The sequence below is a fragment of the Lineus longissimus genome, chromosome 18, assembly GCF_910592395.1.
Source record: "Lineus longissimus chromosome 18, tnLinLong1.2, whole genome shotgun sequence".
Lineage (NCBI taxonomy): Eukaryota > Metazoa > Nemertea > Pilidiophora > Heteronemertea > Lineidae > Lineus > Lineus longissimus.
The window spans coordinates 13,243,590-13,268,755 of record NC_088325.1 but is presented as its reverse complement, the minus strand read 5'-3'; the positions used below and the strand labels follow the sequence as shown (position 1 = coordinate 13,268,755).

The following is a 25,166-nucleotide window of genomic DNA, read 5'->3' as shown; positions in this document are numbered from 1 at the left end:
TTTTCTTGGAACAAGATCGCCGTGACCTGATACACGGTGCTTTTTGTTCCGTAGTGCATGGCGCTGTAGTATTTTGGAGATTTTTTCGAGTTTAGGCATGGAACAAGAGGGTTCCGGTCTTGACTGCCTCATCTCCCTCACCAGGTTGGCTAGACGGTGGAGGTGCCAGGCCGAATTCGGTCTTGTTGTGGCTGTCTCATCTCCCTCACCAGGTTGGCTAGACGGTGGAGGTGCCAGGCCGAATTCGGTCTTGTTGTGACTGTCTCATCTCCCTCACCAGGTTGGCTAGACGGTGGAGGTGCCAGGCCGAATTCGGTCTTGTTGTGACTGCCTCATCTCCCTCACCATGTTGGCTGGACGGTGGAGGTCCCAGGCCGAATTCGATCTTGCTGTGACTGTCTCATCTCCCTCACCATGTTGTTGACTAGACGCTGGAGGTCCCAGGCCGAATTCGGTCTTGCTGTGACTGTCTCATCGCCCTCGTCATGTTGGCTGGACAGTGGAGGTGCCAGGCCGAATTTGGTCTTGTTGTGACTGTCTCATCTCCCTCACCATGTTGGCCGGACAGTGGAGGTCCCACGCCGAATTCGGTCTTGTTGTAACTGTCTCATCTCCCTCACCATGTTGGCTGGACGGTGGAGGTCCCAGGCCGAATTCGGTCTTGTTGTGACTGTCTCATCTCCCTCACCATGTTGGCTGGATGGTGGAGGTGCCAGGCCTAATTCGGTCTTGTTGTGACTGTCTCATCTCTCTCACCATGTTGGCTGGACGGTGGAGGTGCCAGGCCGAATTCGGTCTTGTTGTGACTGTCTCATCTCCCTCACCATGTTGGGTGGACAGTGGAGGTGCCAGGCCAAATTCGGTCTGGCTGTGACTGTCTCATCTCCCTCACCATGTTGGGTGGACAGTGGAGGTGCCAGGCCAAATTCGGTCTTGCTGTGACTGTCTCATCTCCCTCACCATGTTGGCTGGACAGTGGAGGTGCCAGGCCGAATTTGGTCTTGTTGTGACTGTCAGGGGTGATATGAATAAAGACTAGCAAATGCTTTTACTCCGGTTTTGTACAGGAAGGCCTAGTGTAAATGTACATGGAGTTTTAGATAAAAGCATTTGCTAGTCTTTATGTTGCCTGGACGGTGCAGGAGACAGTCCCAATTCCTTCTGGTGACAATACCAGGGCAAATTCGGTTTTGCTGCCATAGTTTCATTTCCCTCTCTATGTTGGCATGATGGAGATGGTGCCAGGCCCAATTCACTGTGGTTTTGTCCGTCTTGTTAATTTCACCATGTTGGCAAGATGGTAGAGTTACCAGATCCGAATTGTTGTACCAATCCCATTCCAAGCGAGGACAAGTAAGGACTACAAATCCAGAATGGATGTGATTAGTATTCATTCATCCCAAATTGGTCCTAAGGGGACAGGGGACAAAGTCACAACCTGGTTGTTAAAAACAAATCACCCACTATCATCTTGGCATTATTTCAAGATGAAGCGACACAAGTTGTTTTGAACAGTGGAATCCTGAAAGCTGGAATAAGATAATTTAAACAAAGCTTTCGGCGTATAATTTGTCAGAAGACTGCTCATTTAATCAAGAACATAAGTCATTAAAACAATGGCACTTTTTAGCTTAATCCCAGCACTGACAATATATGACGAAATTCAGAAGACATATTTTGATAAAGTCCTTTCGGAGTTGTATTGAAACAATGCACTGATTACTAAAACTAAATGCATTAAATTTGCAGCGCAATTATAACTGAAGCACCATTTGATGAGATACCCCATTATGAGGTATCACAACATACTAAACTAACAATCACACACTTTCCCAGACGAATATGAACATTCTCCAAATTGCAATAGCTACATGTGGATTCAATCCCTCCGATGAAGTCATATGAACATTCTCCAAATTGCAATAGCTACATGCGCATTCAATCCATCTGATGAAGTCATACATGGAATTCTTCACAGAATCCTAATCTAAACCTTTATCTGCAGATTTTGAACTCAAGAATTGGTCAAATCAGGAATGATACAAAGTTCAAAATTAAATGCAGCATGACATATCTCGCCTATGGAATGTTACAGGTTGACAACAAAGAAACAATTGTATTGATGTATGCACTGGTTTAAGCTGACTAAGGAGTGTGTATACCTTGTACACGATGCCTATTTTGACCTGTAATAGGCCTACGCCATAAAGATGCCCCTTGATCAACTCAAACAATGCACACAGTATATTGACACAGCTACACATTGAGATTTGCTATGCCTTTTCACATTAGTAAAAGTTCTGTCAAAGAATACAGGCTATTTTGATAGTAACAGGTACCACTATATCCTTTATTTTGGGGTTTATTTTGGCCTTTTCTAACCAAGGTTCCAACTTTAACAACCATCACAACATCAATTTATTCTTTATAAACATCAACATTTTGAACACATTAACGTCGACTATTTTTCAAAATATCTATAAGTGATATCTGATATCTGCGGCATTCAAACATGGCAACAGAACTAGTCTTACTGGTGTCTAACAACAAATGGAACACCCCACCCCTAGCAATTCATTTTTGTAAGTTTACAGACCAATCTCAAAAAGGACAATTTCTTCTAACAATATAAGTTGCCAACAACATTTATTGCAATTTTATGCAACTACTTCTACACAGGCAAAAGTGTCTGTCACAGAATCATTTAACAGCCAATGGAACATGCAGAATCTGTGATGATTAGTCTCAGACATAAATTCTATGATGGATTCCTTTGCCTGTGCAAAACTTCGAGTCCTGAATTTGTGCCCACAATAATCACTGGGCTAAAATATAACTGACCATTTTTAAAAGGAACATTTTTTAAAGTGATAATTCAATTCGGAACCAATTAAAGAATTCTCTATCACCTCTATAATCAAACTTTTCCTGTGTTTTTGGCGCTTTTAATAAAATTCAGATCTAATGATTTCGTTACCAATTTGTTCTTGGCAACCGGTACTAATCCTCAACGACAATAGACACGACTTATAATCATTAATGCATCTCGGCATGACTACAGATATTCGAAATAACATTTGTATCACAAATCAAAGCACATCAATAATATATTGACAGTCATCTAAGGTCAGCGCCCTCTAGCCTTCCGTCAGGAGACTAGTATTTGACGTCTGCTTCTCGAGGTGTGACCCACTGCCACTGCTGCTCCCACTGGCGTGACGATGCTTCGTACCGTGACCCATCGACCCAGTATGGTGACCATGGCTGAAGGAACCATGACTGTGAGAATGGTTGAACGATCCATGTGGGTCGGTCGTGGCTTTAGGAGACGATGGTGGGTCGCCGTCGTCCGTGAGAAGACTCGTCGCCCGATGCAGCGTGCGTCGTTTGTCCTTCGTCCGCTGCGTCAGCGGCGATTGGGGTGGTGTCAGGTGATCCTTCGTCCAGTAGAAGAAGCCAATATTGGTGAGTTCCTGTTTGAGGCCGTCTCTCTTCTCTGCCGATAGTGGCTTGAGGGGGAAGCGGGGCGGACCGACATCTGGTCCGACGAACCGGAAGATCTCTTTCAGTTCGGCAACACCACCACCTGCAAACAAAAGTATAGATAGCTGATATTACTCACCAATCATGATTCGAGATTTTGTGTTGGCGCAGAGACCAACAGCAACACCAATGTTCGAAAAAGGGCATTCCAGTCACAGTTATATCAACATCAGAGTGGAAAAGAATCCAACTTTGTATACTCATCTGATAGAGGACGACTCTCTTTGACAACCTAGGGTTCCTACAGGTTTTCTCCTGCACTACAACGCGCCAAAATATTGTCCAAAGAGCCAGTAATGACCATGCAAAGTTTGCTAAGGTGCTCTCAACGTGATGATAAACAGACTAACAGCAACACCAATGTTCAAAAAGGGCATTCCAGACACAGTAACATCAACATCAGAGTGGAAAATAATCCGACTTGGTGTACTCATCTGATAGAGGATGACTCTCTTTGACAACCTAGGGTTCCTACGGGTTTCCTCCTTCACTACAACGCGGCCAAATATTGTCCAAAGAGCCAGTAATGACCATGCAAAGTTTGCTAAGGTGCTCTCGACGTGATGATAAACAGACTAACAGCAACACCAATGTTCAAAAAGGGCATTCCAGTCACAGTTATATCAACATCAGAGTGGAAAAGAATCCAACTTTGTATACTCATCTGATAGAGGATGACTCTCTTTGACAACCTAGGGTTCCTACAGGTTTCCTCCTTCACTACAACGCGGCCAAATATTGTCCAAAGAGCCAGTAATGACCATGCAAAGTTTGCTTAGGTGCTCTCGACTGGATGATAAAAATAAGGCCGGGTCTATTTGGCAAGCCGCTCGCCCAACAGGCATCTTTTTTTGTCCTGTTTGGAGAGCCGCTTGCCAAACAGCACTAAAAAGCCACCCTGTTCGGCCAGCCGGGCTTGCCAAACAGGTAAAAAATCTACCCTGTTTGGCGAGCTGGAGACTTTACTTTAATATTACTGAGTTCGGCTCTCCATTCAGGACAAGAAAAAGTCGCTGTTTGGTAAGCCGGGCTTGCCAAGTAGTCACTTCCTAAAAATAAACCACCATTCTCCACTCACCGTATTTGTTCCTGATGCTGATGACATCCTGCACACGTTTCTGCTCCACGCGTGCCGTATAGTTGTCACTCTTGTTGAACGCCTCGACCATGCGATGGACGACGTTGGAGAGGAAGTTATAGGTTGATCCGACCGCCCAGTCGATGCCAAGGGCCATGGCGCCAAGGTAGACCTAGGGAAAGGAACACTCTGTCATTGACTCAAATTGGCCACAAGAATCTCTGAATGTGTCTGCCTAGGTTTCTACGGAAATATTTCTGCAGGATATTTGTGGTTCTTCATCTGTTTCTTCAGGTTGGACAAAATCATCATTCACGTCGGTTCTCACAACCTCATAGAATCAAAAGACCTGGTCAGTATTTCTTGTTTGTCCGTTGGGCGTTTCATAGTCACAGGTAGAATCAGCTAAGAGTCCTAACAGGCCTGGATATTCAGCAACAACAAAAAGTTGTGGCCAGTGCATAGGACGTGGCTGGATGATCTTGATGTAAAGACTGCTTTTTTTGGCTAGTTATTTCTGTGAGTGACCTGTATTCCTTTCCAGGGATGCCAATGAGGTATGGCCTAAAGGCAAAAAGTCTTGTCCCAAGATCAGCTCACCATTGCATAGAAATGCCTCTTAAGTGTTTACTTACGGCCCAATTTGAAAAAATCTAAGACCCAGAGAGAGCTGAGACAGAGATCTATTGATTCCAGCCATCAAATTTAGCATTTAGTAAGAGGAAAAAGTCCAGAATGCAACTAAAACTGGTGATTTGACGTCCTTGGTTTTTCTTACCTCGTCCAGCCCCAACATAACCTGGAAATGCCCATTATGCATGCACTGCACCTGGGACGCCTCCATCAGATGCGTCGACTGAAATTTGACGCCCGCCAAATTCGGGATCGTATTTTCGGCCTTGTCGAAGAAATCTCTCATATCAACTGGAAGGAAGGTCAAGGTCGTACGGTAAGGTCAAGGTCAGGTGGTGACATTCAAGGTTGTTGATGTGATAATGAAATGAAGGTTCCCTCTTCTTACTTGAACATTCAGTCTAGGATGAAAGGGACCGTCGACTACTTCTCAAAGCCAACTCGTAAAGCATCGATCCCCCTTACAAACTTTCCCCGGGCTCCGCACCCTTGTCAAGGAAAGTACCACCGACATCTTTGTTAAAAACTCAGCTCAATGTGTATCATCCGTGTAGTGGTGGCATCATTCCTACTAGCCCAGGCTAGAGGGAAATTCCCTTTAGCTCAGTCGGTAGAGTGATGGCCTTATAAACGAGAGGTCCCGGGTTCAATCCCCGGTTGGACCTTGATGTTTTTCCTCTGTTACATCCGTTAAGCATGTTATGAGTTTCAGAAGCCACTGAATCCATTTCAGATCGTTTCATGTGGACGCAACTTTCATACCGTCACTCTTAACATTTTTTTTGCATAAATAGTGACATCGTTATCATCAAGTTTTGATAGCACTTTGTGTGCTTTGGTACACAGACCAAGGGTGCTGTGAGCTTTATTTTACCAGAGATATCTCATTTTTTTTCCAAATGGTGTCCAGCTGCTTTTGCATCAAAACTCTTCATGCTAAGATTGACACTGCCCTATGCACCTCATCCGTGGCAAAGGGGTTAAAAATTCATTACTGAAAGCCGAGCTTTGAAAAATTTTCAGTCAAGTTGTGAAGGGAAGGAAAATGGCTGGAATGGAAATGTTAGAATATCATGGAAGAAGTTGGTTATTGAGTCAGGCAAGGATGATGTTAAACGATGTTACTGATTATCAGGTATGAATTGACTGGAAAGCCAAATCAGCTGCAGTAAAAGGAGGGTCTGGATAAAGGATATTTTTTATATTATTAGGTTAAAACTGTGACCAAAAACTCTGCGACTCACGTCGTCCGCACCACAGAAAACTTGATATTTTCCTCCATGCATGTCCATGATTTTGCAAGCTTCATCGAACGAGGTGTCTGAATATTTGATACCGTGCAATGTGGGTATCTCATCCTTGGCCAGCTCAAACACCTTCACCATGTTTACTGAAAGAGACCAGTTGAAACCAGAAGACCGCCAGGCACTTGGGGATGAAATAGCATCAATGGAATACATAATGCATTTCTTGTTTACCATACCTCAAATATTGTTTATTTTAGGCCTCCTTTGTAAAAGTAAACAGTAATGGGATGGTTGACTAAAGTGGCAGGCAGAGAAGATCATGTCGTGACATGAATCGGTGATGTAGGGACTTAGGATCACAGTCAAACCCAACAATGGCCAGTTTTACCCGCAGATAAGAGATATTTCTGTCCCATATCGCAGCGATCAAACCGTCCGTTCGCACAGCACCGACATGAATCAGTGATGTAGGGACTCACGATCACAATCAAACCCAACAATGGCCGGTTTCACCCGCAGATAAGAGATATTTCTGTCCCATATCGCAGCGATTATGATCGCAGGTCTCAGTGACAGAAACCATCCATTTGCACAGCACCTTAGAGTCAAGATGACTAAACTGACAGCACAAGACCATGTAGTCTCACAGGTCGGGGTTCTCCATACTCACATGTGACCCCAGTCATCCTGGGAAGGTGGTAATAGTAGAAGGGTAGGTCTGGAGCACACTCCGCGATCTGCCGGCAGTACTCAACTAAATCCTCTGAAAAGGCAAAAGTACAGCTGTTTTAATACTCTGTCAGATTTTCAGGAGTATTTCTTGGTGTTGTGGCTGGCAAACTGAAGTCGTGAATAAAATCTAACCCACAATGGCTAGAGCCATAGTAATGTGAACTGTTAAATGCTTGCAAAGCTAAAAGTTGGCAAATTTGCTCATTTTCAATTTGGGGAAGACTACTCTCATTTTTGCAGATATGATTTTGAAAAAATTTCTAACTTTAGCCAGACAGATTTCTTCAAGATGTCACAAAGGGATATCATGTGTTTTGAGATGAAACAGTTTTTTATAATAATGCATACCCGCTGACTGTGGTTTGAAGAAGAATGACGGTAAGGCGGCAATCGCACTGGCTCCGATCTCCTGGGCGTGGGTCGCCTGGAAAGAGGACGAAAGACGTGAGACCAGGGCAATTTCCTTACCAGGAACTCCAAGGCCGAAAACCTATCTGTGGAGATTACATGTATACTGGGTGTCTCAAAATAAAGTTAATTCACTCTAAGTCATATTCACCTTGATAGAAAGGTGTACCTTGTGTCTTAGGTAAGGACGTCTCCCTCTCTAATGACAATGTCATCATAGTCAAAGAAACTGAGCTGCACTAAAGTCTTGTTCTAATGAAATGGGTCAAAATTAGGACTCTTAGCTGATTTTACCTGTGACTATGAAATGCCCAACGGACAAACAAGAAATACTGACCAGGTCTTTTGATTCTATGAGGTTGTGAGAACCGACGTGAATGATGATTTTGTCCAACCTGAAACAGATGAAGAACCACACATGAAGCACAAATATCCTGCAGAAATATTTCCGTAGAAACCTAGGCAGACACACTCAGAGCTTCTTGTGGCCATTTTGAGCCTGTTGAAAGTACTGTCTGACACTGGCCAAGCCTTGAACCAACAACCCTCAGATCACCAGTCACATGTTCTGCTACAGTGCACACGTTCATTACACTGTTCTTGCTCCTTACAATACAGGTACACAACTGTTGGTATCTGGCCTAGTCCGCGTCATATCTAAATGTACATTGTTCAGGCCTCTCAATTACATGATTCCTACACCGTATAACGGTGTAGGCCGTACAGGATGTCCCCAAATTAGGTCTATTTTTTTTATTTATTTTTTTTATTTTTATTTTTTTAAAAATAATATGACCCCCTGAAGCGTTTTTTGACCCCTAACATAACCAAATCTCATCCAAATGGCCTAATTTTATAGTTTTACCCTAAAATTATGATTTTTCAGGTGTATGTGGTGATATCAGTCACTAACTTTGATTTATGACGTCGCTGTTCAGGCAAATTGGCGCGATGAAATGTCCCCAAATTAAGCTAATGAAATGGCCAGGGCCATTGTGCTCACCTCATGTGGAGGAAAGATGGATAAAGAGCATCGTATTGTGTCATGTAGTGTTAGGTTTGATGTAGGTCCAAGCAATTACAATTTCCCCAAAATGGCCAATTTACAGTACATTCGACCTCTGTGACCTTGAAAAGTAGGTCAACCAAAGAAGACCCGGGTGACACATTGAATGGTTGTTAGAATTAGATGTACCTATGATATAAAATTGGTGCCAATCGGGCAAGTCATTACTATGAATAATGGCATTTTGAAGAATTTAGGATTTGGCCCCCTCCCTGGAGGCCAAACGGCAAATCAGATCGCACCAAACTTCGGTACCTGAGATCACCTGACCAAGGGGTACATGTGTACTTAATTTGTGATCAATAGTCATTGCAGTTAAGAAATGTGCCATAGTTACGGCCTGACGGCGAATTTACGCCATTTGACCTCTGTGACCTTGACAAGAAGGTCAAATTAAAAACCTGTGTGACATATACTGTATGGTGGTTAGATGTACCCATGATATCAAATTGGTGGCAATCGGGCAAGAAGTTAAGGAATAATCACATTTTTAAGGTTTTTGGATTTTGCCCCCTGGTGGTCAAGTGGTGAATCATATTGGACCAAACTTCGGTCCCTGAGATCACCTGACTAAGGGGTAAATGTGTACCAAATTTGGTATCAATAGTCATTGCAGTTTAGAAACGTGCCATCGTTACATCCTAACGGCCAATTTACACCATTTGACCTCTGTGACCTTGAAAAGGAGGTCAAATCAAAAACCCGGAGGATATATGATGCACCTTTGCTAGAAGTACCTACCATATTTTTTTCAAAATTTCCCGACTACTATTAAGGGAGATATTGCATATTTTCACTTTTAACGTTTGGCCCCCTGGTGGCCAAACCATGAAACGAATCGGACCGAAACTTGGTCTCCAAGGTGTCATTACATAAGGGTACATGTGTACCAAGTTTCAACTCAATAGCTCTAACAGTTACGAAACGTGCCCTGCTAACGGACGACGGACGACGACGACGACGACGACGACGACGACGACAACGTCGACGACGACGACGGACGACGGACGCCACGGTATGGGATAAGCTCACCTCTGCTAAGAGGTGAGCTAAAAAGCAAAAAAAAACATGTCCCCAAAATAGGCTAAAAAAATACAGGGTGTAGAGGTCTCAACGTAATTGAAAGGCCTGTTGTTTAGACTGTGTCAACTCGCAAAATTACAAGTCTAATATGAAAGTAGGCCTTACTTTCCAGCACCAGCTTTGACCCACATCTCTGCATGTCTTTTCCTTTCTTCTATCGTCATAGACAAGCCCTCACCAGTCGTACCATTCACTGAAGGGGAAACAGTCATTAGTCCTGGGCCTGATTGCTCAATCGGCTTTCGCACAGGCAGTATGAGCTTGTTAGAGGGTAACGCGTGTAAAATTTCACCATATAATGTTTTTGCTGTTTTTGACAAATGACTACGTCACTTTCTCATAAATCGGTAAGGTTTTCGAAATGCACATTTTCTAGAAATTGATGGTTTAATCCTGCCCGGACGGCTCGCTTCGATGCCGTTTTCATTGATGACGTCACAACATGAACATTTTCGCGGTCGCGGTGGTTTACATTCAGCGATTTTATAATAAATCTAATCAAAAACGGAAAATTTGAGCTTTACATTTGTGATCAACAATTAAAAACGGACGTATTGCCGCAAAGTTGTAAATCACATCATAGTATCACTTTAAGGACTATCGGGACTGACAAGGGCATGAAATTTCAAGGACACATGCAATTAGAAGGAGTCGAGAGAGAGATCCCACTTCGATCCTACAAAAAAAATATTTGAACCCGGGCCAAATCTTGGCAGTACTGGAAATGTTGGCACCAGTTTTTACCATTGCGACGAAATTTAAGGAACTTTCTATTCTCCTTACCGAAGACATTGACAACTTGATTCTCATAGAGATGATCGATGTACGGCTCAATCACATCCAAGTTGAGGTCCCTGGAAGAGAACGAAATGTGAGAGCATCAAAATGAGAATTTCGTCCTTCAGATGGCAGAGTTAACATTGTGAAACTACTTCATGATTCCTTTCAACACCTGTAACTTAAACTCCAACTGAACCTATACAACATGATGTATAACTTGGTGCGACCTCTAAAACTTACATTTGGAGATGATAGAACCACTGACTGGGCCTACGAACGACAACATTCTTCAAACCACAGTGACAACTATCTGCGCCTTTTTTTAACAAATACAGAAATGAAGGTTCCTTATGATAATAATAATAATGAGTCTTTTATATAGCGCAATTCCGTGACACTATAGTTCTCGCTCAAAGCGCTTTGGGATATCATATTATTACCCCGGTCTCCACAGAAATCAATCAGGGGTTTCAAGGGGCAACCAGAAGGTGCTCACTTGAACTCGACCAGTAGGGAAACTAAGCAGTGACACGACCGGGAGTCGAACCCACGACCTCCTGATCATGAGGCCGACTCTCTTCCACTGCGCTACTGCTGCCCCATGATGCCAAGCTCCAAACCACAGGACTTTGACATGAACTAGCAGAGCACAGGCACTGCGCTGCTAACAGCCATGGTGACGCATGCACCCTTTACACTTACAGCTGGAGCAGTCGAACACGGCAGAAGAATGAAAGGATCGTTTGTATTTAACTTACCCATTAGCGTTGAAGGGTGTGAAGACAGCAGCCACAAGGCCACACACCTTGTTATCATGGCCCTGAAAATAAGACCGGAAGTGCATAGTGTAAATTGATCACTCTTTTTGAGCAAGTTTCCTAAGCACGTTCTGGTCATACACGTATCTGATACAGGGCTTCAGTTAAGGCCCGTGTCCACTGGGTGCGTTATTACGTGCGCTATCATGCAGCGCACTGCGCATATGTAACGCGTTGCGTAATACGGGCGTAATACGGGCGTAATACTATGTCCATTGGTCCGCATGCCTTCCTTGATCCCTTTGCACATATTGCCACCCTTTCATATCCTAGGCCTATGGTCAGTTTCTATTGACTGATCACATAACACATACCAGAACTACGTTGCGTGATCCGCTTCATAAAGAAAATTTCTTTATGGGCCGTATTACGTAGCGCAGTGCAGACCGTGTCATGCACAAAAGGCCAGGGTTCTTTGAAAAGCCATTGAACTTTACAATGCGCAGTTTCTATGCGTAATACGCTCCGTGATAACGCAGCGCCAAGGCAGCCCAAAACGCACAAGTGGACACAGACCTTTAACCTCCAAAACATGTCTGTTTACCCTTCAAAATGAAGAAAGGACCCTTTGTATGTCATTGGAAATCTCTTCGGAGAGCTCTACACTAAGCGACCGTCCAAAAATGATGTGGGACCCTTAAAAATCAAATTTTGTGAGGTTCAAGCGGCAGCCCAGAGGCTGAGTATCATGAACAAACAGGATTCTAATATTTTAAAGAAAGCAGCATTCATGGCTTCGACATCTCCGAAAGCCTCTTTGAACACAGAATTTTATCTCGGCAACAGCGACGTCCTTTCAGCTGTCATGGAGGCAAATTTGATTGAGGAGCGCAAGGCTGTTGGAGTTGGGGGAACACCGAGATTGCCCCCAGGCCCCACTCAAAAAAAGAATCGTAACCTTGCTGAAAACAATACTGGATTAGCATTTTCTAGAAGACAGCACAAAATGCAGTACATGAGGACCATCAGGACTCTCATGCATTTGCCTGCACACAACTATCGAGCTTTGGGTGAGTGATTTAGCGATCGCAGAACATTTGCGGGTCAAGATGCACGAGCACAGGCAGGTGAGGAAAATAAACGAGTTAGACAGACGCATTGGCTGATATTTATAAAAGACTAGTAAATGCTTTTACTTTAAACTTCATGTACATTTACACTAGCCATCTCTGTAGAAAACTGTAGTAAAAGCATTTACTAGTCTTTATAAAAGACCAGTAAATGCTTTTACTTTAAACTTCATGTACATTTACACAAGCCATCTCTGTAGTAAACTGTAGTAAAAGCATTTACTAGTCTTTATAAAAGACCAGTAAATGCTTTTACTTTAAACTTCACGTACATTTACACAAGCCATCTCTGTAGAAAACTGTACTAAAAGCATTTACTAGTCTTTATAGATATTAGCCAATGACAGACTAGCAAAGCCTCTCGGTCAACCTTCACATCCAAAAGCAAGAAGCGGATCAAAAAGAGGGAGGCATGTATTTCTGTGACAACGATACCTACATCGGTAACAGGCATTTTGGTATGCTCAAGTTCCAACTGAAATTATCCAAAAAGATAGAAAAGATTTGTGTTGTACTGAAAGCTGCGTGAAAATTTATTACAAACATGACATGAGAAATATACTGCCCCCTCTGACAGATTTTGAGTCCCATGAGAAAAATATAAATCCAACTGTTCAGAAGACAATCACGAGTACAATGGCATTGTGCAGCCATTCCCATAGGCTAGCATGTACATGTATTGTAAGCAATTGAGAGCCGACAGACACTGGCAGGGACCTGTCAATTGAAGCATTTTCTATTCTTCATGTAATGATTTGGATGATGGCTCCCTGACCCTATTTGCACAGTAATAAATTATGAATGATTTCTCAGCTTAATAAAACCAACTGGAAAATATCATTCTGTACGGGTGAACTTTAAAAAAAGAATTTAGGAAAACTCCTCTCTTTCTAGCATGCAGTAAACACTCCGAGTCAATGGAATGACCTTGTCCTCATCCTCACCATCACACCAGCTGACTACGCCATATAATTTATTCCCATCAATTCAACCTCAACCCAGACAGAAATCAATAAAGTATCACGTGTACATCAAGCATTACGGAAACCATTCACCCTGGCTGTAATTATGTTGCTGGTGGTGAGATGATGATGGATGTGTGTTTACATTCAAGAAAACCAATATTGTTGGGTGAACTATGGTATTGGTAGCATTAGTACTGGGATGTGAGGGGGCATTCTTCAAACCATGCATCGGGTAATGGCATCGAATATGTGCTTCCATCTACACTGTACAACATTTTAAGTCAAGTTAGGTTTATGAAGAAGAGTAAAGAGTAAAGAGAAATGGGTTCTTAAAATTAGTAATCGACTTAATATTATGATAAGATTAAGAAATTAGCATGAGGCAATCATCATGATTGAAATTTTAAACTGGTGTTTGTTATAAAACAAAAAACTTGGCCCCAAACTGATCGAAGATATAAACTGTATGACCATGTTTAAGCGAGTGAGCAAATTACGTCACTTTTAAACAATCACATCCATCCATCCATAGGCCTATTTAAAGGCCGAATAATCATATCATCCATCCATCCATTAGGCCGAATAATTTTAAGTCCCGAGGGCTTTAGGCTGTACCATCAGTATGCCATGTTGATATGTACATGTAGCTATAGTACAGGGGGATCATGTACACAAATTTGAAGACTTGACCTACCCCCCCCCTCCACTGCACAGACACAGTCAGTGCATATAGATGTACTGATGTAGGCCTATGTTGTTATGGCACATCACTGACTTGGAGTTTGGACTTTGGAGAGAACTTCCATCTTCTAACCTATTTTTCACAAAGATACACCATAAATGTACAATATCAAAGACCATACATTGGAAGAAATGTATACTTTATACTTACATCTCGTGGCATATTACCGATTTATCAATCACACGATTATTTTAAGCAGTTTTTAGATCGAAAAATGTTAAAGTATTCAACATTAGCCTTGACCTTTGACCTTTGTTACTTTTCAAGTCGGCTGTAACGAAACAAATTCGAAAACTATGTTACAGAAAAGTTATCACCTGTTTAATAAATGATAAATGATAACACCTAATGATAATCACTTTGAATCGATTAAATTAATTATACATACAAATAGCTTTTGCGCGCTGTCGTAACCACTGGTGCATTTTACGTTTGTTCCAATTTTAAGGAATAAGACGTAAGCGGATGCACCTGTCGCGCCTGCGCAGTGTTAACATAGTCCACGAATTTCCAGAATTTCTCCAAATTTTGGTATTTTTAACATTACAAAATGCACTGTTCCAAACCAAAAGGGAATCCTGCAGCCATTCCAGTCAAACAAGAAGATACTCATCTTGATGGACGATGGATGAGCTTGGTAAGACAGCCTGAATTTGATTGCTGATTTTATGTACCGTACGTCCATAGGTGTAGTGACTTAGTTGGTGTTTGTTGAAAGAAGTGAAATCGATCATCAGATTATATTCATGGACGACATGGATCTGATGATCATCATTCAGATTCATGGCCCATGGGCATGGCCATGAGACATTTAAACCGCTCCAAAAGAGACGAAAATGTAACATCATTGAAATAAGCCTGTGATTCCAAAATGAAATGTAATGTTGGTTACTGATTCAGTTATTGTCGGATGAGGATCAGGAACGTTCATCCGATGATCAGTCTTCTTCTTCCATAAGTTTCGAGTGCATCTGCACCGACCCTGTCTAGTGTCTTCGGGTGTTTGCCCCGGCTCAACAATTGATCCATGCCTGATTGCCGTCCCAGTTTGCCACTGCAGAGGCCGCGCATATCCTGGCCGGCCAGAAAAATTTAAACTTTGCTGGGGCTACCCAAGGCCAAACTCGGGGCCAAACCATACAGTGGCACTGATCGACAGCAGCACAATCTTCAATGCATTTGACTTACTATTTCGTGGCCATCTTGTATAGAGTTGGTCAGCCTAGTATTTGCAGGTTCTTTCATTCAAAACATATTGTTTCTTTCAGCATGAGGATTATGTGAGTGAAGCAATGGGGAAGGAGCCAGATGTTTTGTTCGTTGGAGATAGTTTGATACAGCATTTGGCACAGACTCAGGTAAATCACTGTCGGTTAAGATCAACTTGGCATCATTTTTGGCTGGATGGAAACCTTAGATGAGAGTATTTTCTACTGAGCCACTACATTTTCTCTTCGCTGACGAAATAGCTTTTTCTTCATCATTTGAGTCTTCTCCTAACCCTCCAGTGGCTGAACCTGCTCACACTGTTTTGTCTTGTTGATAATGAAGACAGGAGATATGGGCTTTAAAGTCTTTGGCCAAAGTGCTGTACTTGTGAGACCACTTGAACTACAAACTGAATAATTCTCAAGTTCCTACGTCTTCGAAATCTCTACTTTCAGCATTGGAAGAATATGTTTGAACAACTTCACTGCCTCAATTTTGGCATTGCTAAAGACCAAACCCAGCATGTGCTATGGCGACTTGAAAATGGAGAATTGGAAAATATTTTACCAAAGGTGAGAACATTGTGGTTTCGCTAACGCTAACAGATATATTTGTTCAACAATGTCCTCAGATATGCCTATATGTTGAAAATATAAATTGGAAAATATTTTACCAAAGGTGAGAACATTGTGGTTTCGCTAACGCTAACAGATATATTTGTTCAACAATGTCCTCAGATATGCCTATATGTCGCTGTGCTAGATTTTGCAATAATACGCATTGCTGCCTGAGACTTGAGGCATGATAGGATTAAAAATATTCACGCTGGACAAAACATGATCAGTTTAAAATTAGTGTTCTGAGCAGGGTTTCCGCCAGGAATTTACGTTAGGGGGGGCACAATCCGGAAAAAGAAAAAAGAAGAAAAGAAAAAAAAAGAAATTTTTTTGGCTAGATTCACACCTTATCTTATCTTTTTCATTTAGCTGAAAAAAGATATATTTTGAAATCATTACTCAGCAAAGTTGAGGGGGGGCTAGTGCCCCCTTGCCCCCCCCTCTGGCAGAAACCCTGCTGAGTTTTCTTCGTCTGATTTATTTTAACTCTTTTTGTAGGTGATTGTGTTATTAATCGGTACCAATAACCATGATCATTCAGCAGAAGAGATAGCTGGTGGGATAGAGGCCATCGTTGATCTTTTGTTATCCAAGCAACCGCAGGCTCAAATTATAGTTCTTGTAAGTACAGTGGAAACTCTTTCAGCGGACACCTGTCTATTAAGGACAACCTCTCTATTAAGGACAACCTCTCTATTAACGACACTAGGTTTGGTCCCAAATTGGTGGTTTGCATTCAATTTGACCTCTGTAATCAGAAAACCTCTCTATTAAGGACACTAGGTTTGGTCCCAAATTGGTGGTTTCCATTCAATTTGACCTCTGTAATCAGAAAACCTCTCTATTAAGGACACTAGGTTTGGTCGAAAATTGGTGGTTTCCATTCAATTTGACCTCTGTAATAAGAAAACCTCTCTATTAAGGACACTAGGTTTGGTCCCAAATTGGTGGTTTGCATTCATTTTGACCTCTCTAATCAGAAAACCTCTCTTTTAAGGACAAGTTTTGCCAGGTTTAGTGGATTGTGGGTGAAGCTGTCATTTCGTTCAAAACCTTTGCGAGGCTTCTGGGTTCACATATATTTCAGCTCCTCCATCACAATGTTTGATGAGGCAGCAAATGCCTCCAGTTCTGTATCATGACTGTACACTACTTAACCACAAAACAATCTGATTTTCCAGGGCATTCCACCACGAGGAAAACATCCAAATTCGCTGAGGACGAAACTAGGTGAAGTCAATACTATGCTATTGGGTAGTCTTAAAGATAAGCCTAAGGTCACATTTCTTGACGTCGGGAAGGATTTCGTCGAAGAGGGCCAAATCAGTCGACTCGATATGTACGACTATCTGCATTTTACTCACGATGGTTACCAGAAGTTCTGCGAGCCCCTCCTAGAGGAAATTCAAGACATCGTCGGGATTACGAAGGCGTGAATCGTCCATTATTAGCTCGAGAGATCTTTCATTGTTGTTGTAAGAACATTGGTGGTGCATTCAAGTGACTATAGGTGTCGCTTAGCGTTATCACGTCTCATCGATGTCCGTTATCAAAAATATACAAGCAAGATGTTCATTTATTCGTCTCGCTTGTGTAGTTTTGATATTACGTGTGTATGTGAGTTTGTGTCCGACTGTTACCAACGGTTACCCTGTTCTGCAAAATGACTCAAGTAGTCGAAGGGGGTTAATAAGCTAAAACTGGTAGGAAGTTTTGAAATGTATGGCATTCGGTCTGTTTTCTGATTTATGCGCGGCCTTGGTGTTCTGGGATGGGAGTCCGACTCAAAAGCCAAGGATGATAGGTTAGGGCCTCACTTCTTTCGCTGCCTTGTCCCCCATGGTTCAGCTACTGTTTAATAGAGCTGTATTGGCTGACCCTGCGATGAATTTAATCTTCCGAGTCTTGTGTGGTGCCGGAGCAAAATAGTTTCTAATCAGCTTTGATATACGAAATTCATCCACCTCCCTCGATAAAACTGTTGGTAACATTGGATACCACTGGTCTGATAACCATTTGCTTCAATCATAATTATTATAAAAGTAAGAGCTATATCTGCAATTATTATTTCCGTCGCGCTTCCTGGTCAGAAGTGAATGCATCAGGACTGGTTAAGAATAAGACTCTGTGCTAGAATTGGATATTCCATGTGAAAGATGGGGCGAGCCAATGGGTGGTGTGGGTCGAGCAATCGGATCTTGGTCTGTGACTCAGTTGGTTGTTCAGTTCCGTTGCGACCCAGTAGCTTTGATGTCGGGCCTAATGTTTCAGAGAAGTGTTGAGGTGTAATGTACTTGTAATCTAGTACAATGTAGTTTAAACTGTCAACAACTGGACAAGCTAGGCCTTTTCATGCCAAAACTTGATAATGGGTGATATGAATAAAGACTAGCAAATGCTTTTATCTAAAACTCCATGTACAATTACACTAGGCCTTTCTGTACAAAATTGAAGTAAAAGCATTTGCTAGACTTTATTCATATCAGCCAATGGCTCTGCAGTTCTTAAGAAGAAGAACTGATTCCATATTGTGGGGTCGGTCAAGGAATTTATGCCAGAATTTCTTGGGTCGATGTAGGGATAGGTCCTTTGGTGAATGGCCAAGGGGCTGGACGTAGAGATAGTTTCATTAGTTAAAAGCCTAGTGATAAAGAACTTGTGAACATTCAGATAAAATGGTCATATTAGGTTGTAATCAGACGATTTTGGTCATATTTTGTTTGCATGGTGTCGGCAAAATATTTGTCCTTGCTCTGATAAAATATGTGAATGTATAATTGTAGTATGTCAAAAATGTAGCCATCATAAAAAAGATGTAAAAATTATTTGTAGTGTTTCAACTGATGTAAAATTTAATGTGTTTGGATTAAAAGATAAAATATATTTTCTTTGGTATCCTGTTAAAAAAGGGTTAAACTGAAAAGGTCTTCTCTGCCCATCAGGTGAGTGATTCAGATCGCTGCACCAAGCAATCATGATTGCATGCAACAAAAATTGCTTGTTTGCGATAATCGTTACTTGAACCTCCGACACAACAAAAGGACTCAATCTGGATACGCTAAATTTTACTTCGGTTCTGTATCTTGTTTGTTAATATTGATGTTAATCATGATACATGCTGCTGGTTGTGCTACGTAAATGTCTGTCGTTGGGCTATTTTCATGTGTAGGGGATCACAAAATAGTTGCTAAGGAGACTCACAACTTGATTAACCAGTTAACTGCGTACCACGAGTATACTCGTCTAGCCTTGTTTTCATTCCATTGCGTACGATGGACATACTCGTCCCAGTTTTATGACCCTAAACATTCGCTGCTACACCCTTGGAATCCCCTAAAGATCGTCAGTGGTGCTAGTTCATGCTTCTAACACCATGCGCCGCCACTGTACTGTCGTGTGCATGGCCATTTTTCCCGCTGTTCTTCAAGGGAAGAACAAGTTGAAAATAGACGAAAAACGTCGTTTTCCTGAAATTTTATTACGCAATAGGGTGAAAACTGTGAAAAATTAATTCTGCAGTTAACTTGTTAATTGTTCACAGGGTGGTGGCCGTCAAGTCAAGTCAAGCATTATGCAGGTGGTCCGCTGACAAATGTGACTCGCTCTACCAAAACAAGGCGCTTGTCGCATCTGAACTTGACAGGTTGATACGGACTTGTTGTTCATTTCCCTATTGTAGACCTTTTGTGAAATGTGACCAAATCAGTTTGTAGTAGATTTCACAAAAGGTCTACAATATGGAAATGAACAACGAGTCCGTATCAACCTGTCGAGTTCAGATGCGACAAGCGCCTAGTTTTGGTAGAGCGAGTCACAAATGGTCATGTTCGTGTTGAGTTTTCATCGATAGAGAGATTCCTCTGCAATATTCTGAGGTAGAGCGTAGTCAAAGAGTGATGATGTGAAGTCATTTTTGATATTGCGTTATGCTATCTCGGAATGTCGAGACTCTATGATTGGAACATGTCAGGAAAGTGACAGGAGTCGAGATGTTGGATCACACTATTAGCCCCACTCTATTGACTGGGAGCTGCGTTAATAAATTCCACCAAAACAGCTGCATTCCAAGTAGGCTTACAAAGATTTATCATGTCATGGTTATAGCATGTCCTGCCATTGCCAAAATCTGTCGAATTATTGTCCATATATATATATATGTATGTATACTTGTCGTAATATCATTTCGCAGGCTGTACACACTTCTGAAATCGTGTGATGTTAGCAAAACTTGCGGCATTTTACATGATGCATTATATGATGTGTTCAGCAATTCATCCCTTTCCTGACCAGAGCCCCCTAGTGGTGTGGGGGAACAGTATGACTGTGGGTCAACTGGTTCCGACGTCTACCTGTGAGGTTTCCCTATAATTAGACGAAATTTTTTCACTGCACCACAAGAGGTGTCCATCTTAAAAGAGGTGAATTGTTCGACTTGAGGAAGTGAGTTCCCAAAACGTGTATCAAATATGGCCGAGTATATGTGCTAAATAGTGCTATTGTCATTGCCTTCAAATGTACAACTTGTTAGCTGAGCTGTAATGTGGATTTAAAATTTCACCGCTGGGGAATTCATTTGCAAGACTGGGCCTAAGTCAAACATTTTGCATTCTGTTGGCAGTTTTAGTTGAGATTATCCATGAATTCATTCGGCTTGTATTTTCAGCTGTCATTTTGTGCTTAGTTTTGTAAAGACATGCTAATCTCAATTTCTGATGGAGTAGTATTAGTCGTAGTTCCGAGACCCGTGTCTTCGCCGTGTGTCAAAAAACCCGGGGCGCACTTACACCTATCAGTGGTGTTAGATAATGGTTAATAGCCCCGGCGACAGGTGCGCTGTAGGTAGGGAGCTCCCTGTGTTCACGCATGCGCAATACCGAGGCAACTACACCGCACCATCTGTCACCGGATCTTAGAACTTGCAATTGCCGTGTCTATTCAGATTCCACCTATCAAAAAGCCTGTGTTGAACACGGGTCTAAATTAGCCCCCGATTTGGCGCATCGAGCTAGATGGGGCTAATAGACACGGGGATTTGACACACGGGTCTATTTAGACACGGCAATTCATAAGTGTAAGCGCAAAAGACACGGGGATTTGATAGGTGGAAGTACAACTGTAGTTATAAGAATCCAAACATGGTGTATGGGCTATAGGGCGGCTATAGAGTGATACTGTATCATATTACGCTTGTGTAATTATGAACTGCCGGGTATTAGACTGCCTTGTTGAGTCCAGTGTATATGCTACTCTACTGATTCCTCCAATACGCTGCAACAACATGCCAAACTAATCCATCTTTTCCTCTACCCAGTTGGGTCCAGTGTTTATCATCATCATCATATCATTACCGGCGTCGTAACCCTATTGGATTTTTGCCGGAGGTATGGAGTCCACTATAGGCTACTGTCCACCTATGTAGGATCTTTTACTTGCCCTGGCTCGGGTACAAGGGACCACGGCTTTTAGTCTCATCCGACAGACCCTCGAGTATTTCATACGTTAATGTATGTATTGTGAAGAGCCAGGAATTTTAGTTCCTTGAAAGCCACGCCGGTTCATCCAGAAATACAATCCTGGGTTCTCCCCGGGATCGAACCCGGGCCCTATTGCGTGGTAGCCAGCAGTGTTAACCACTAGGCTATGAGGCTCTTATGCTACCCAACTGATCACATTCACATGTAGTTTAAGTTCAAATATATACCTCAGCTTGCCATTGCCTCATTAGCATTGGCACGTTATTAAGAGAAGAGCATTTTCATATTATGTGCTAGCTTAGCTATTTTTTTCTTGAGTAGATTTAGTTGTTTGCTTTGTGTATTTCATTGCATAAAATCATGTAAATTTCCATTCTCTTTTGTACATATTGTATATTTTTGCTGTCTTTGACCAGCTCATGTCTGTATTCGATTATAAAATGATTTATGTACAAAGTGTACCACATCTTGAATGTTCGAATTCTGCAATGCGAACTTTCACCACAGATTAGAATCCTGCAACTTGATTGGCCTAGTTTCTACGATTCAATCCTGTGCCATAGTTAAATCTCGTCCCATTTATGCAGTTTCTTGGCCAAAAGTTAAATCTGTCACACTTCTATTCAGTTTAACATTGAAGGGGACCACGTTCTGAATGTTAATGACGTGGGAAGGGTTAATGGCCCTGTTCATGTTAGAAAGAAAAAACTTTATTATCAGGAGCCTAGAATTGTCAATATTGTTGAGCATTTGTTGTCAGTTCAGGCGTCCGAATGATCACAGTAGTGCATGGACATGCATTGCGAATTTCTGCACGTCATGAAAATTAGATTTGGAGATACTGATGACTGCCTTTAGCCATACTTTGGTTGTCTACAGCAAATGGCTAACATTTAATTTCATCTCTATATTCTCGCTTTGTAGAAATGACCCGCTTATTGCAATCTCTTTTTTAAAACCAGTTCATTAGTTGGAAAGGGGCTTATTGCCTAAGTACAGCGTAATGTAGGCTTGTAGAAATGGCAAATTCATGTACATTATTATCGTCGCTCTGTGCAATAAATTATTGAAAATAAATGAAGTGTTTTCTCACTTGTATTTCTGCAGCTAGAGTAGTCTATACAGGATGTCCCAAAAAAGTCCAACAAGAAATCAATAGCATTCCGCGAAGATGACGTCACTGCAGCTGCTGCCCTCTATTTTCCCCATCACTGAATTACAGTCAATGTCGGACAAACATGCGGTTTCGTAATGGATTCAGGCTTTCTAACTAGGGCAGTTAGATTCAATCTGGCACATGTCCTAGTGTTGGAAATACTATGGTATCATTCATGCTAAAAACAATGCAGGGTCAAAGATAATTGACTTTGAAATAAGCTCAAATGCGTAGAAATAAGTGTCGATGTCCGACTGTCACGTGACTAAAACGTCATCAATATCTTATGCAAATGACCTTGTAAGCTACAAATAGTAACTTCGCGGAATGCTATTGAAACAGCTGAATCAATCCAGACTTGGTCTTCAAAAAAGGCTCGAGAGCTGAGAGCTTGTTTCATTCGCTGGTTAATTTTGGCTGGGGTTGGTCATCTGGGTTTCTCTGCCAGTCTGGCAGTCAATGGCTGATATGAATAAAGGCTAGCAAATGCTTTTACTTCAATTTTGTACAGAAAGGCCAAGTGTAAATGTACATGGAGTTTTAGATAAAAGCATTTACTTCTCTTTATTCATATCACCCATTTCCTCGATTGGTGCTCAACCGCACTAGTGAACTGCTAACAATAGTATGATTGAACACGAAATGGCTAGTAGGCGAATTGACAAGTAGGCGCAATGGCTAGTAGGCGAAATGTGTAATAGGCGAAATGGCTGTAGGCGAAATGGCTGTAGGCGAAATGATTGTAGGCAAAACGGCTGTAGGCGAAATGATTGTAGGCAAAATGGCTGTAGGCGAAATGATTGTAGGCAAAATGGCTGTAGGCGAAATGATTGTAGGCGAAATGGCTGTAGGTGAAATGATTGTAGGCAAAAGGGCTGTAGGCGAAATGATTGTAGGCAAAATGGCTGTAGGCGAAATGATTGTAGGCGAAATGGCTGTAGGCGAAATGATTGTAGGCGAAATGGCGATACACCATTTAGTACATACACACGAAATCTTGGATTCACATGCCAGCCAACTTATGCAAAGCAACTGATGAAAGCACAAGTATTGTAAGAATAATACATGTGACCCATCGCAGCAAAATCAGGTGCATGTCTCACTGAAGATGAGCTTCAAATGACAACAGGAATAAGTACTCAATTGATGTACTCGGATTTCACAAACGACAGACAACAGTGAAATGAACAACCAGACTGTCTCAGCCTGCCACGCTTAGAGCAACATGTGCCTGGTTTTGCAGTGAAGCATGTCTCTTTTGTTAAATCTGGGAGAAATAGGATTCAACTTACCCATGTGTCAGGAGGACTCCCGCACCCCGGCCATGCAAGGTCAGTCTTCAAGCCCTTGTTGGATGGAGCTAGTCTGAATATCTCGGTTCCTTGTGGCATTCTTCATTCTTTCCATTGCTTGTTCCCGGGTGCAACCAATGGGAATATCCAATAAGCCGACCAAAAGCTCAGTTTGTGAGTGGCCTGCAGCTCACAGGCTCACAAGGAACTAGGAAAAATGCCACAATCAAACAGTTTACGGTTGCATTACCTTGTAGACTATATGTGGTCTCTGTAACAGTTTGTTAAATCTGGGGGCAATAGGATTCAACTTACCCGTGTGTTAGGAGGACTCCCACACCTCGACCATGCAAGGTCAGTCTTCAAGCTGGATGGAGCCAGACTGTGTATCTCGGTTCCTTGTGGCATTCTTCATTCTTTCCATTGCTAATTCCCGGTTGCAACCAATGGGAACACCAATAAGCTGACCAAAAGCTCACTTTGTGTGTGGCCTGCAACTCAGAGGCTCACAAGGAACTAGGAAAAATGCCACAATCAAACAGTTGATGGTTACATTACCTTGTAGACTATATGTGGTCTCTGTAACAGTGTTCCTGTCGTCTTTGTGGCTAGGTCTGATGGATGAATGGGCCTTGAAAAGGACCACATTGCCTTTTATAGGCCTCTAGACCTATGAGATAACAGAGGTGATCATTAAGTAGGCCCAATTACACAATAGACATCTTCTGTAAGCCATCATGACAGACGTCTTCTCTGAGCCATCAGACTGCTAGTGTGGAGGGGTAAATCTTTGAGTCAGATTTGGTAAACTGTGGACATCTGATTATCAGCCTTATTTTAGACAATGGAGACATCGCTGCCCAGTTACAAATCGTGGTCATCAGAAATCGATATCTCAGACAGTTATCACACATGTCCCCTTAGGATGGAATGGCACAACCAGACATATTTGAGACTGAGCTTCGAGTGCAGATGTTGGTACTGTAAACACACACAGGAGCTACCATGACTCAGGATCAAGAGGCCAGCTCCTGCCTCGTCTTGGCGTGAATCATGACAGACATATTAAGGGATGAGCATTTTTACATGCCACTATGGGTAGGCACCAATTGGTGTTATTCCAGTCACTTAGGCCTTGGCTGCAGGCAGGCCCGAGGGTGAGTCCATCACAGGCACCTGTCAACTTTGACGGGGTGTTTGGCTTGCTCATTAGGTACAAGAGACCTCAGTTTTAAGTCTTTTGAAGCATAAGT

At 42.2% G+C, this 25,166-nt stretch overlaps 2 protein-coding genes across 4 annotated transcripts; one reads left to right on the top strand and one right to left on the bottom strand.

Moving 5' to 3' along the window:
* Nucleotides 1–1,555: 1,555 nt before the first annotated feature.
* On the bottom strand, nucleotides 1,556–14,414 carry LOC135502132 (N-acetylneuraminate lyase B-like). Of its 3 annotated transcripts, none has more exons than XM_064794722.1 (11): nucleotides 14,316–14,414; nucleotides 12,898–12,933; nucleotides 11,329–11,390; nucleotides 10,574–10,644; nucleotides 9,896–9,983; nucleotides 7,979–8,036; nucleotides 7,582–7,657; nucleotides 7,172–7,264; nucleotides 6,499–6,644; nucleotides 4,622–4,793; nucleotides 1,556–3,586 (listed from the first exon to the last, which is right to left on the bottom strand). In XM_064794722.1, the coding sequence occupies exons 1-11, from the start codon at nucleotides 14,325–14,327 to the stop codon at nucleotides 3,138–3,140; spliced, it is 1,263 nt and encodes a 420-aa protein (XP_064650792.1). In that variant the 5' UTR covers nucleotides 14,328–14,414; the 3' UTR covers nucleotides 1,556–3,137. The 3 variants fall into 3 exon arrangements, with proteins under 3 accessions (XP_064650792.1, XP_064650791.1, XP_064650793.1); XM_064794721.1 differs by lacking the exon at nucleotides 6,499–6,644 and adding an exon at nucleotides 5,400–5,545; XM_064794723.1 differs by lacking the exons at nucleotides 6,499–6,644; nucleotides 12,898–12,933 and adding an exon at nucleotides 5,400–5,545.
* Nucleotides 14,415–14,621: 207 nt separating this feature from the next.
* Nucleotides 14,622–22,197, top strand: LOC135502165 (platelet-activating factor acetylhydrolase IB subunit alpha2-like). The gene is made up of 5 exons (XM_064794792.1): nucleotides 14,622–14,802; nucleotides 15,434–15,523; nucleotides 15,830–15,946; nucleotides 16,490–16,612; nucleotides 17,173–22,197. The coding sequence occupies exons 1-5, from the start codon at nucleotides 14,716–14,718 to the stop codon at nucleotides 17,425–17,427; spliced, it is 672 nt and encodes a 223-aa protein (XP_064650862.1). The 5' UTR covers nucleotides 14,622–14,715; the 3' UTR covers nucleotides 17,428–22,197.
* The last annotated feature ends 2,969 nt before the right edge of the window (nucleotides 22,198–25,166 follow it).